The following is a 12,987-nucleotide window of genomic DNA, read 5'->3' as shown; positions in this document are numbered from 1 at the left end:
GTCTGTGTGTCTGTGTGTGTGTGTGTGTCTGCACACAGATGCCCCTGTGGGCAGTAGATATCCTGTTCTACTTGAGCACTCGAAGGGTATTGGAAAGAAGAGTAGCAATGCATTTGGGTTTCCCCAACTGGAATGGGCCACCCAATGCCCACGAGGAGAGACTTACTCTTGCCACGCTCTCACTCATATCTAAGCCTCTCTCCTACCCAGACACGAGCCTGAGTGTGAAATGTTGAGGACACTGTGAGACCCAGAGCAGGTACCTGGCAGCAGCAGGAGGGGCAAAAGTTTGCCGGAGGGGCAGGAGCGGGCAGAGAAGGGCGGAGGCAGGCAAGGGGCTGTGGAGGTCCCGCATGGCTGCAGCTGAGGCAGGTGGGGCTGGCGGGGCTGGGCCTGTGTGAGAGGCGAGACTGGTGGCAGCGAGGGTGGGCTGGCGAGTGTGTGGCAGCAGAGCAGAGCCTGTGTAAGGCAGAGTCAGGTCCTGTGGAGTGTGGGAGGTTGCACTGGACCGAAAAGCCCAGTTTTGATCCCCACTGTCACCCAAGGACCTCCCCCACCTGCCCGTGTCTCTGGCCAACACCTCGCCCCCACCAGCACAATGGCTTTCCTCATCAGCCTGTCAGGAGCCTGAGCCGAGAGGCTTTGGGCCCACTTTCTCTTGCCTCCCATTCCCACGGGAGAGGGCATTCACAAGTTGCTTCTGGTCTCTCAACCAGAGGATTTATGATTTTCTTATAATCCTTGTAGCCTGTGAAACCTAATACCCTTCTGAGAGTAGAAAGCTATAGCTGTACTTAGGCATAAGATATAAAAAAGTCAGGCTCTTGTAGAAAACACCTTTAAAATAAACTTGTTTAATTGAAATTGAACACACACACACACACAAAAAATCAAAATACAACTTGTAGTTTTCATTAACATCTATGAAATTACAATTGTTTTACAATATCTTTCTGAAAATTCTTTAAATAGGTGTTATCTGTAAGACTATGGCACCCTCAGATATCACAAAATGCCTGATATGCCTGCTATGACAATAGAAATGTGCATGTACATATAGAAAAATATACTTAAAAGTGTTTGCACATGTCTCTGATGAAAGACTTAAAATTGTGTGGCCTGGCACTGGCTTTGTGTTAAATTCTTTATGTCACCATCTATATATATCATTTTCTAAGTGCCACAGCTCCTGAATTTATAGCTAGGTAGCATATGCACAGAATATATTCTCAACTTGTGTTCTCGTTAATGACAACCTTGAAGTCTTGGCAAAATGCCTCAGACATCACCATTTTTATTGTCAAAGGAATTTTAATAAGTTGTGTGATGTATTCCCCATTGCTACTTTCCCAGTGTACTTTTGGCCTAAGCATAAGTCCAGTAGTTTTCTACAAAGTCCCCTCCTCCAGCAACAGTAACTTCAGTGTGTATTTCACAGTCCAGTGTCCTGCTTGTTCTTACTGTAGACCTCAGTACATGGTTAATGGCCACTCTATCATCACGTATTTCTTTTCTCACCACTTGAGAAATATTAAATTTTGAAACGACTTTTAGAGTGTAAAAGGTGTTTTAGGAAGGTATCTTCCTAAAGAACAAGTAGGATCTAAATATCAAATCCCCCTTGACATTACAAGCTTGACATAATTAAAGGCCCAAAGTCAACAGCCAATGGTCATATTCATAAACCTACTGGGCACTTGTAGGTTCTAACAGTTATGACTAAAAACTATTGTCTGGAATGTGAGTGTACAGTGTCATTAGTATTCCTGGTTCCTTTGGGAGGGTGTTCTTTGGGGTTTTTTCCAATAAAAATGAGTGGGAGAAGTAAAAAAACCAGAAAGTAAGAAAGGTAGTTCTGTAGCAGAGAAATTATTTTGCACTAAAGCAAAAAGAAGCTCTTGCTCTTGCTTTGATTGCAGAAACATCAGACACCAAGACTTTCTGTTAGAATTTCCACTATTTAGGACCCTTGGTTCACAGCATTCCACAGCGACAGATGTGCACCACAAAGGAATTTCCATGTACCCATAACCATTTTAAATAATGCCATATTGGCCTGAGTCAATCTGCTCAAGATAGACTGCTGCCAGTGACGGAAACCAACACTTTAAACTAATGCTTGAACTTCTGTCACTTACGGAACTTCCAACTAGCAAGTTGTGTTTGGAAATTTCAGATGATCAGTTTCAAAAGAAGCCTCTTCTGAGCAGTAGATTTCTTTTTCAGAGATGTCAGTGGAGTAAATTGTTACTCAAAAGTAAATGCAGGAAATTTTCCTTCTCCATCTATTTTCCTTTTCCTAAAATGTACTGGCCACAGAATTAGTGAAAGCAAAGACTAAACCAGCATGAATAGATTATGGAAAATGAAGTCTGTAGCAGCTAAACTTGTCTCCCTTTGCATTAATTTCTGGTGGCAAAGACCTTTTTGCTTGCTGTGCAACAGAAGACTAAATAAAGGTCACGCTTGTGGCTCTCTAAGAGAGTAAATCAGGACATTTAGTGATGGAGATTTGGGGGAAGGATTTAATTTTCTGATTTTGTAGTCTAGGGTAACACAACTATTCTTTGCTATTTCCATTAGAACAACTGAAGAGTGAAGAACTTTCTAGAAAGACTATCGCTAAGACACTGAAGCCACAATATAGTTTTCTACTTAGAAGAAAAACCCAAATAACTAAATTACGCATATTTTACAGGTAAACTAGCAAAATTAGTTTCACTTGCATGACTGGGTATGTAAGGTTTGCCTTCCATGCCTTGCAGCAGCATTACACTAGTTCCCTCTGTTTCAATTTGGAGGTGTCCATTTTGAGCCCTCTGCAATAATATGTATTATTCAACTCCTGAACATCAGAGTAGGGGAGAAGGAACTTTTAACCTAACTTTTAACCATAACTTTGTAATGCAAAATGTTTAAAGAAGTCTCAGAGTTATGCTAACAAAGTATCTCAAACCCAGGTTTGTTTTTGTTTTCCTATTAACCTTGAACAAGTAAACAGACACCCAACAACTCACCAATGGTTTCTCAGTCTACGTAAACTTTTCTCTGCTTAGGGAATTTGTTGTGTTCATTTACACTCTAAACCATCATTTAGGATGAGCCCTATATTTACCTTCTAGCTGTATAATGCTTTGCTTTTCTGGTTTTAAACTGAGGATTACATTTTGCTACCTACAGTAGAGTTGCTTTTGTTTCATATTAGCAGAAATGAAATCAGCGTGTATGAATGTGAATATACATCAAAAGAGAATTGTTTAATCCATAACCACAGAAGTCTTCTACTTGTAGCACCATTTCTAAAATTTCTTACAATTGTGAGATTCAGACAGATTCTAGATCATATTAAATAATACCAGAAATCCATTACGCTGTTTTTACAGATACTATTCGTAACATTATTTGTACACTTCCAAAATCTTGTAAAGGAAAACTGATTTCTTCTTAGGACTATCACAGCCTGTTGCAATTTAAGCTCCATCAACTAAATTATAATCATATTATTGATTAATGTGTTAAAAGATTGTTAGGCAAGGGAGGTATCAAATTTGACTATATTTATATCTATATCTTCTGCCTCAATTACAATCAGGTTCCTTAACTCTGAGATAAAAGAGTGAAGTTCTAAAGCATTTGAAGAAAAACCCTGACAATGGATATTATATCAGTTTTTCCAACTAAAATAAATCGGGTTCCCCTAAGACATGTTGAGAAAAGTAGACACCAAGATAGTCATAAAAATATTACTCTGCCTTTCCAAAATCAGCATTTATAATAAACCAAGTATTTTGCAGCATATGGTAACAAATGAACTAACCTCTAGTATAAAATATTCATACTTGAGTGCACAATAACTGCCAGTTGTTAAGAGACTCCAGATACTTCATTGTGAGATAAATGGAATTTTATTTCTAGGGAGTGATTCCTCTTTATAATAAATGTATAAAAGTGCAATATCTTAAATATTTACTGCATGCAAGTAATCTTTTCTTGTTGTTTTTAGCATCATATAAAGTAATCTTATGCAATAATCTCTGCAAGAATACATTTGAACTTATAGTCGAATTAAAGCATCTCTTCAGTTGAGTCCCAGCCTAATTGTTGCATCAACCACCTCATACAGGACTGTAGGAAAAAAAAGCAAATTTTCAATAACATCCTGGCAAACAGTTCTCTATTGACAATGCGAAATGACAAACCAAAATGGCTTAATTTGGCTCACGTTTGCCTACTACATCCTTCAGCTTACTATATTCCAACTACAGTGTTACAGTTTTGTTTTCTGAAATGCTTGTCAAAAGGCTAACTGGATCTGCCCCATATTATAAGGAACCTTCTGAAGCTGTTTTTATTCATAACTTGTCTTTAATGCAGCTGGTATAATCAATTCTGTAATGACTACTAGAATTGAAACTGGCACATCAAGCAACCTTCTCCTTATGGCAAACAGGATAAAAGAAAGATACAGAAATATAATCAAAACAAAATGGCAGGAGGAACACAAAACGAGATTAAGCAAAAACTGTGTTCCTCTTCAGCTGTATTACACATCATCATTTGTTGAATTCTATCAAACCAATTTACATTTAATTCACAAGGATCAGAAAGTATTCCAGAGTGTACATAAAGCAATACTGCAAAAGTATTTCCTTTCGATGGCAGGAAGCAATTAATCAGTGTGATAGACGAGTGTGAATAGTGAAGGAAGGAGTGCACTGGACAAGGTCACAGCAAACCCTCAATGTCATGCCCAGCAGCACAGCATTTTAAGTAAGATAGAAAACTTTCTTTTTTTAAGATCTTACTGGAAATAAACTGTTTTTTCTTCATTTTTTTTTTCTCCCCATGAGACAAAGGAAGGCCCAATTCTTATATTTATCCATCCTTAACACTAAGGGTGACTTGTTGGCGTTGGTGGGACTAGTTGAATTTAGTCCATGTATACAGAAACTTGTGTGAAACTTTAAAGGGGAGCAGCAAAGTGTTTTCCTTGTTCTGTAATTTTTTTCTCAGATAAAAATGCAGTCAAGACCTCTCAAAGTGAAAAGTGCAACCCTGCTGAGCCAGAATAGCTAACAGCCTTCCCCACCAACACCCTCCCTGAAAGCATAAAATGAAGGGTTTAGATACTACAGGACTAGGTTTAAAAGGGAGAAGAGTGTTTCTCCTTTTCTTCTTAATTTATAAGCCTTTTGACCACACAATTCTACCTCTTCTACTTAGTCAGCTTAGCACTTGTTGGAAATACTGGTCAGCCAAATCAGCTGACTACCCTGAAAATGAGACTAGTAAAACAGCCAAACAAGAAGAGCAAAAATGAGGGTTTGGTTTTTCTTTTTCATCCAGCTCATTGGTAAAGCAGCAAGGCTGACATGAGGGAAAGAAAAAATTCCCAGCAGCTGAAAACTGGGAACAGAGGTGGTCTCGGAAGGTAGCTCTTTTTTTGTAGCAATGAGAGTGGGACAGGTGCCTTGATGTCAGATACTGATACCAGGTGTGCTACTGAGGAGCTGGCAACTGTGTATTTTGTGGTAGTCTACAAATACTCTTGAACTCCTAAGTGTTTGGAACAGTATCCTACAAAGTGCTCAGCAATCTGATGAAATGACTGTAGTATCTGATGTAAGGTTTTAATCACAACTACACACAATTTATCACACAAATAGTTTCTACATCTATTTCACATATCCAAGTCACCACTGACACTGTATTTTGTTGACATTATCTTCACTGAGACATAAAGATAAAACAAATCCATCCCTTCTGACCCCTCTCCTTTACATTCTGCAACTGGAAATTAAAATGAGGAACCATTCACTCAAGTCCTTGCTTAGGTAAACTTTTGGCACTCCTGGAATCTTACTTAAACCGTTGTGATCATGTAATAGAAAATAAATTTCTGCAACTGGCTTGAAATTCTATTTCTTCAGTAATGAAGACTGGAGATCCACTGATCGTAGACCAAGTATGAGGCAAACTCCTGAAAGGCAGTACATAGGCATCTTTCTGTTATTCCTGACATGACATAGGCTAAAAAAATGATCTAAGGAATACCCTGCCCTGGCAGTACTACTGCCATCATCCAAAATCCTTAAGATATTCACCTGTCTACACAGTCTGAATTTTCTAGTAGTAAGGTATGAGGTTTCTTTCTTCCCCTGCTCCTGAGTTTCCATTGTACACAAGCCAAAAAAACTCAAAACCTTTAATAATAGTGTTAAATTACCGTCTCCACTGTAACAAACCTCAAATGTTTTGAAACTCTGGCTGTAATAAAGATATTCTGGAAATTTCAATATTTAGACAATGATGATGGAGCACTCATAATTAAAAATTAATTGTGGAGTAAGACATCTATCCACCATTTACCATAACAAGAAGCACTTTGGGAGAACAATAAGCCCAAACAGTATTTCAGAAAAACTAAATTTCAGGAATGAAGATACTATAGTACGAAGGTATGGCCAAAAATACTGTATTTTTAACCAGCAACATTTCTGAGGGGCAGTAACAGTACAATATTAGTTTTTTTAAAAAAAACCTATTTCTGTCCCTCAAGCAACACACAATACATGCACTTAAATGACACTTTAAGAACAGCAAACATGATATTTATTTTTAAATACTCTTAAGTTTTAAAATGCATCTGACACTCTTCCCTAAAAAAAAAATAAAACTGGTCAAATAAGGATTTCCTGTAGCATGGTGAATGAGGAATCCAGCAACAGACTTAAACTGTATTTTGAGAGAACCCCTCCCCAAATCAACAGATTTACATTAAGCTTCATCTGGCTGACTTTATATACTGACAATATTTTCAAAATCTCTTTTTTTCCTGCAGCATGGTTACTCTGAAAAAGCTCAAGTGAAATTTACAGTAAAATCCCTTTAACTAACTAAATCTTGACCTCAATGTATTCTCTACATAGGAAAGTTTCTTGGTTGATTGACAGAACTCGAAATGTGATGGGTAATCAAAAGTCAAAACAGAGGAGGTATCAGCAGCTCCACTTCTCAAACTAAATGTATTGTTTTGCAAGATCTCTACTAAACTAACAAACTGGACAGGGTCAGATGACTTCAGTTGTTTAAAGCCTATTTAAATTTTAGAATTTATGGTTTATATCAAAAGAGGGACTGTCTTTGCAAAACGTCCATTTCTGAAATACCATGGTTAATCCCCTATATCAGGACATTTAAATTTCCTAACTTATGTCGGTCTCTCCAAAACATATTTACTTTACTGATCTTACTGGAGGTAGGTCATGTGTAGGCCTTGTTAATATGCTGTGAACATTTCATTAGTTCACTAATGTAATAGTCTGCAGGAAAACCATGCACAGAGCTCCAAAAATAGCAGCACATAATAATAAATTATTGTCTAAATTTTATTTTTTTTTTTTATGTGGGTTAACATGTCCTTGTTTTCTCCTAATATTTTATTTTTTTATGAAGAATGTTTAACAAGGAAAGGGTCATGAAGTTGAATAATCTGGAAGTCCTCTGCACCTTACAACCCAAGGCTGGGAGTCTAGTAATATCTTTATATGCAGCCCTTTTCCCCCATATAGAGTTTTTGCAGATCATGCAGTCAATTCTGACTGTTATCCAGCATTAAAAGTCTCTTCTCTACTTTCAAACTTTAAAAAGTGATTCACAATCATGTGGCAGTATGATTAAAAATTACAGTCCATACACCTTGACAATCAAAAGAGACTGAATTATAAAAAGTAAACTGCCCTTATAGCTGCATCATCCTACATCTGTAAGGACAGTGCCAGTTAATTAGTGAAAAAGGCAAGTTCAAGGTTTCTGTAAAACATGTATTACAGCTTTCTTGTGCTAGTGAACATCTAGAATACACAGGTTCCCAAGATGTTTTCCTTCCCTCCTCCCCCATTTATAACATTCAAAGAAAACACATCATTTTGGCAAAGTTAAAAGGGTTTCTGTCTGGATGTTTTTGCCTTCAGCTTCATGTTAGAGGCACGAACTTCTGGACTTAAGCACTATAAGGCATAGTAGAAACCACCAATTAAAATAACAGCACCACTACCACCACTACCACAATGAAATATACTACAAGTGGGAACAGCTGTGTCATTTAAAAAGGAAATGTTTTTGTAAACTGTCACACTGCAATGCTGTGTTAGGTGATTCATGTAAAGCTTGCCTTGGCATGCTGAGTATCTTTTTTTCCAGAACATGCTCAAATGATCTAAACATTGCCACAGGTTCAACTCACCTAAAAAATACCAGAAAATAGCCCAGTGGCACACACTCTTGAAAACTTTTGCAATCACAATATAACTATAAAGCATGAGTAAACTTTTGTTTTGTTTTTATACAAAACTCTGAACCACATTTCCTGTTCCCCCACCCAATATCCCATAAGAAAAAAAAAATTAAAAATGCCCAAACCTTTGTTAGACACCACAGTCTGGTGTAGCTTTTTGTTTGTTTGGGTTTTTTACCTTTTTTTTTTTAACCTTTTTTTTTTCCTTTTTTTTTTTTTTTTTTTAACCTTTTTTTTTGGCTACAGTTCCATTTATAGCAGTGAATCCAGTGTGGGTAATGTATTCCCAGGTTGAAAGACAGGATATTATCAACAGTGGAACTGTGAAAACAGAAGCTCTGTTGCATTTATAGCAAGACCACGACCAATTTTGTTAAGCTGTATGTAAGAAAGAATCACTGCTCTGATCCCCTATTCAGAATGTCAGTGTCACTTTTTCAATAAAACACTTTAACTCCTTAAAACTGTTAATAATAGTGACTTTTTGGTTGTTGTTGTTATTATTCATAAGGTTTCTGCAGTTTCTAAAAGACTGATTAATTGATCTAATGTTTTGTATTTTATCATGGTATTTTTAGGGCAACAGCATACGCACTAGTACTTATATACAATGGTTTGAAATACCTCTGAATTTACTTTTCCAATATATCCTATCAGAAAAGTAAAAGTAACCCAATGAGAATCTGACAAATAAAAATTTAATTTATATTTAAAGCTTATGTTCCAATTAGAGATATAATGGCCTAAGTTCTCTAATAAGATTGTTTTCTACTGCTGTATAAAGCCCTGACAAGATTTAAGCATTGTTTTGAATGTGAATGACCACTGTGTGGGTGTTTTCAATTTACTCCTACTCAGGAATGTGGAAATGATTTTATACAGCACGATGCTAGTACCGTTCTGTACTATAGTATTTTGTTTTGTAAATAAAAACAACAAATCCCTAGTCAGAAATAAACTGACAAAATTTACATTCTTCTCTCTTAAAAAAGTAAATAAAATAACATTATTTAAAATGTGAATTAGCTATAAGACATACAATACAATTACATAGATACATATCAATACAGCACATTCAATTTGCCAAAAATTAATGATTACAAAGCCAATATGGATGCTGCCATATATATATATATATGTATGTACAATGATTATAGCATTCATAATTGCACTATACCTACAACCAGTTTTAAATTACAAGGTGTTTTAAGAGGGAGCAAAAAATAGCAACTGTTCTTATTATTGTTGTTCTGGAATTGGGAGGGTTAAGGATGAAAAACATCTCATTAGTATTTATTGTTAACTTTGGTAATCAACTAATAAGCCATTCTTTTTTTCCACCTCCCATCTGCTGCTGTGTGGCTGCAATCTGTGTGTTAAGTGCACTGTAGTGCTACTTGGCATTGCAGATAATAAATCCAATTACAAGTCTGAACTCTGCGTTTTCTATAGCTTGCTAGCAATCATGTACCTGGTCAAAAAACACCTTTCAACTTGCAGAATAAAGGCTCATCTACGTGTGCTGCATTTTCGTTGTTTAAAAAATTGCACGTTTAAATTTAAAGAATTATTTTCTCACTGCTTCATTTACATTTATAAATTTCTAAAGAACATTGAGAGAGGCTATTTTGCATGAAAGCCTATCAAATGCCTGTGAATTAGTTAACAAGCAACCTTATCAAGAAAGGTTCCTGAATATGATCTCTCATTAATACTTTTACGTTACACAACTAAAGGTGCCTTGGAATTATTACAGAAAACATCATCATGTCTTAAATGACAAAGGGAGAGATCTAAACTGTTTTTAAATTAGTAGACCACAAGCACATGCATAGTACACCTCATAGCATATTCACTTACATTGTTGGTTTTGGCATTAGAAAATGGAACACCTTCTAAAAAAAAGGGAACACATGAGCTAAAACTGTGTATGTTAATCATTTGGCAGTTGACTCAATCAGGTCAGTTCCCAGCCCCTCTGTTTGGCATTTCAATCAGTATCTTACGTTTCAAGAGCACTGGTTTTACAAAAAGCCAGATTTGGCAACATGAATTTTGTACAATAAAAATAATTTTTCTACTGTGGAAAAAGAACACCTAAAAAAGCTCTACCTTAAGAAAAAACACCCAACAAAACTGAGAAAAACAACACTGTTTCAGGCTGCAGCCACTGGGGAAAATGTAGTGTCTGACTTTTCTATTTGGCATCTGTAAATAAAAGAAGAGAGAAAATAATGGCACATGGCAACTAAAAAGAGATTCTAACTTTCCATGTACATCCCAAACTGTGTCTTAATTATTTCATTATTGTTTTCTGTGCACCTTTCTGAACTGTAAAATTACAGATAAATTTAATACCCTTAGACAACTGTAATTCTATTTTTCAATCCAAATCTTCTAGTCTCAAAGTGAAGACAGAATGAAGACACCCATGTAAAGAATTTAAAAATCACAGTATCAATACTTTTTGATCCTTTAGAGAAAGTACATACTGTAAAATTACAATGACCGATGACTTAAATTGTGATCATAGTATTTTCCTGACCAAATCACTCAACAGAAAATATTTCACCCAGAATGCAACTGGGGAAAAAAAGGCCATTGTACCTTGTAAAAGATAAGGGGGGAAGGAAAAGAGAAAGGGTCAGGGAAAGAGGAAACCAGCTTGATTTTGCTTCAATAGCAAAAAACTGCTATCCTTTGTAAATGTATGACTGAGAATTTGAAACACATTGAGTCACAAGATTTTGCCTAAAAAATGAGGAAATGTGCTGTGAATGTACTTCAGCATCTTTTGTTTTTCCTCCATATAGTTTAAATAAAATCATAATATTAACTACAAACTCTGTGGACATTCACAGAGTCCAGGCCGGCAATAAATTAGTATTATGCAAATTGTTTTCACAGATTATAATACAGTCCCTCTTGTGTATCTTCAATCACGGAAAGTTGGTTTTGCAGGACCCCCCAGGCACAGTTAGACCAGGTTGTACTCCTTCAGGTTTAACTGTAGGATTGTGTCCTTGACAGCAGCGAAGACGAAGCGGATGTTCTCTGTGTCTGTAGCACATGTGAAGTGCGAGTAGATAATTTTGTCACTGTCTGGATTCAGGTCTACAAACATCTTCAGGATGAACTCTCGTGCCGCCTGTGCATCCCGCTGTGGTCCTGTAAGAAAAGAAATTCCATTTTCTTAAAAGTCAATTTCCCACTTTAAGTTCTTTAAAAGAAAACAAGAAAAGCTCAGTCTGTGGTCTTCATGTAAGAGAGGATGAGGAATCTTTTACTAATCAATAATATCATATACTGGCTACTTTCTTTGTGGTAGGAACTAATAAAAATAAAAAAAGGAAATTTCAGAAGTTCAACAACTCAGAGCTGATCTTTTCCTGCTAACTATCCTCATTCTTCACTAAGAGAAATCAGCTATTTAAAGTAAGTGATTTATAAATAAACAGAATGAAAACAAAAAAATTAGATATAGTGTTAAATCTTTAAAAATACTAATAGAATTGGTGAATGTTCTAAACCTGCTATATTTAAATTAGACTTCAGTTATTTTAGCCCTGCAAGATTCACTGGTTTTATGTGGATTTTAATAGGAAGCACAGTGAAGTCAATGCTGGACTGGTCTGACACTGTTACCAATACAACTTATTTTACTTTAAGGGATAATAAAATACACGCGCTCTCCAGTTGAAGCTGTTGATTGCGAAAGGCTCATGTTCTAACTGATCACTTGTTATCTAAATTGTGTATGTTAATGATCCTATCAGATCTAAATTAATGTTTTAACTCTCAGAAGGACAGAGAGTTGATGTAACCAACCTACAGTTTCAGCTTAAAAGAACACAGAAGGTAAAGTAATGCCTTTCAGCCTAGAGCAGTGAGGATTCATTCATGTTCAGAGCCAAAACAGCAGTGCAGTGGCAAGAACACAAGCCACATGCTACTGAATTCTGTTCCATTATTTCACTGTTGCCTCCAGAAGCTACTGGAGCTCTTGCCCTCCTGTTTTCAGAATGTGAGTTTCTAGGGAACACACATTTTCTATGCTCTTGCCTCCTCCTACTATTCTCTTCATTAGTCCTGTTGCTACATGGCAATATAAATACCAGCAGCCAGCTGTTACGGGTAGCTCTGTCCTTCAGTAATTACAAAATCTACACTTTGCAGGTCAGCACATGTCCGCATACTTTTCAACAAGTGGATAATAGACCTTATTTTTAATACTTCAAGCTTAGAATTGCTATGCACCATCAACAGATGTACATATATGCACATACAAACACAGATGACATCAACACTTCCACAGCTTCAAAAACACAACACTCTCTAGCCTTTGGCTTGGATGCCCACACTATAAAAAGTAGCAATATTAAGTCTCACAATAGCACAAATGAATTTGCAGTATTTGTGAAGAAAACTTTTCGACTTTCAAAGACAATGATTTCTTCAAAATAAACCACCTAATTTTTTAAACAGTTTCCTAGAATTTTACTAAACAGTTTCATGGTAGCTAGACACAGTGGTTTCTCAAAATCCATTGGATTATTCAAAGCTTATACCCAAATTTGCTTATTTAATCATACCTCTACTATCATTATGTAAACTTTTATTTGACTGATGTTCAAATATGGAAAAATGAGGTTAGAAAGTATGTTTATGACCTCAGGGTTTTAGAAAAAGAA

At 36.3% G+C, this 12,987-nt stretch overlaps 1 protein-coding gene across 1 annotated transcript in view; it reads right to left on the bottom strand.

Annotated features, from left to right (window-relative positions):
* Nucleotides 1-834: 834 nt before the first annotated feature.
* Nucleotides 835-12,987, bottom strand: part of LOC126647476 (guanine nucleotide-binding protein G(q) subunit alpha) — a 128,875-nt gene continuing 116,722 nt past the window's right edge. The window contains exon 7 of the mRNA XM_050329775.1: nucleotides 835-11,464. Within this exon, the coding sequence (XP_050185732.1) occupies nucleotides 11,274-11,464 (191 nt within the window). The 3' untranslated portion in view covers nucleotides 835-11,273. The remainder of the gene's footprint in view (nucleotides 11,465-12,987) is intronic.

The sequence above is a fragment of the Myiozetetes cayanensis genome, unplaced genomic scaffold (assembly GCF_022539395.1).
Source record: "Myiozetetes cayanensis isolate MyiCay16 unplaced genomic scaffold, myiCay2020 scf4, whole genome shotgun sequence".
Classification (NCBI taxonomy): domain Eukaryota; kingdom Metazoa; phylum Chordata; class Aves; order Passeriformes; family Tyrannidae; genus Myiozetetes; species Myiozetetes cayanensis.
This window is presented reverse-complemented; position numbering and strand designations above follow the sequence as displayed.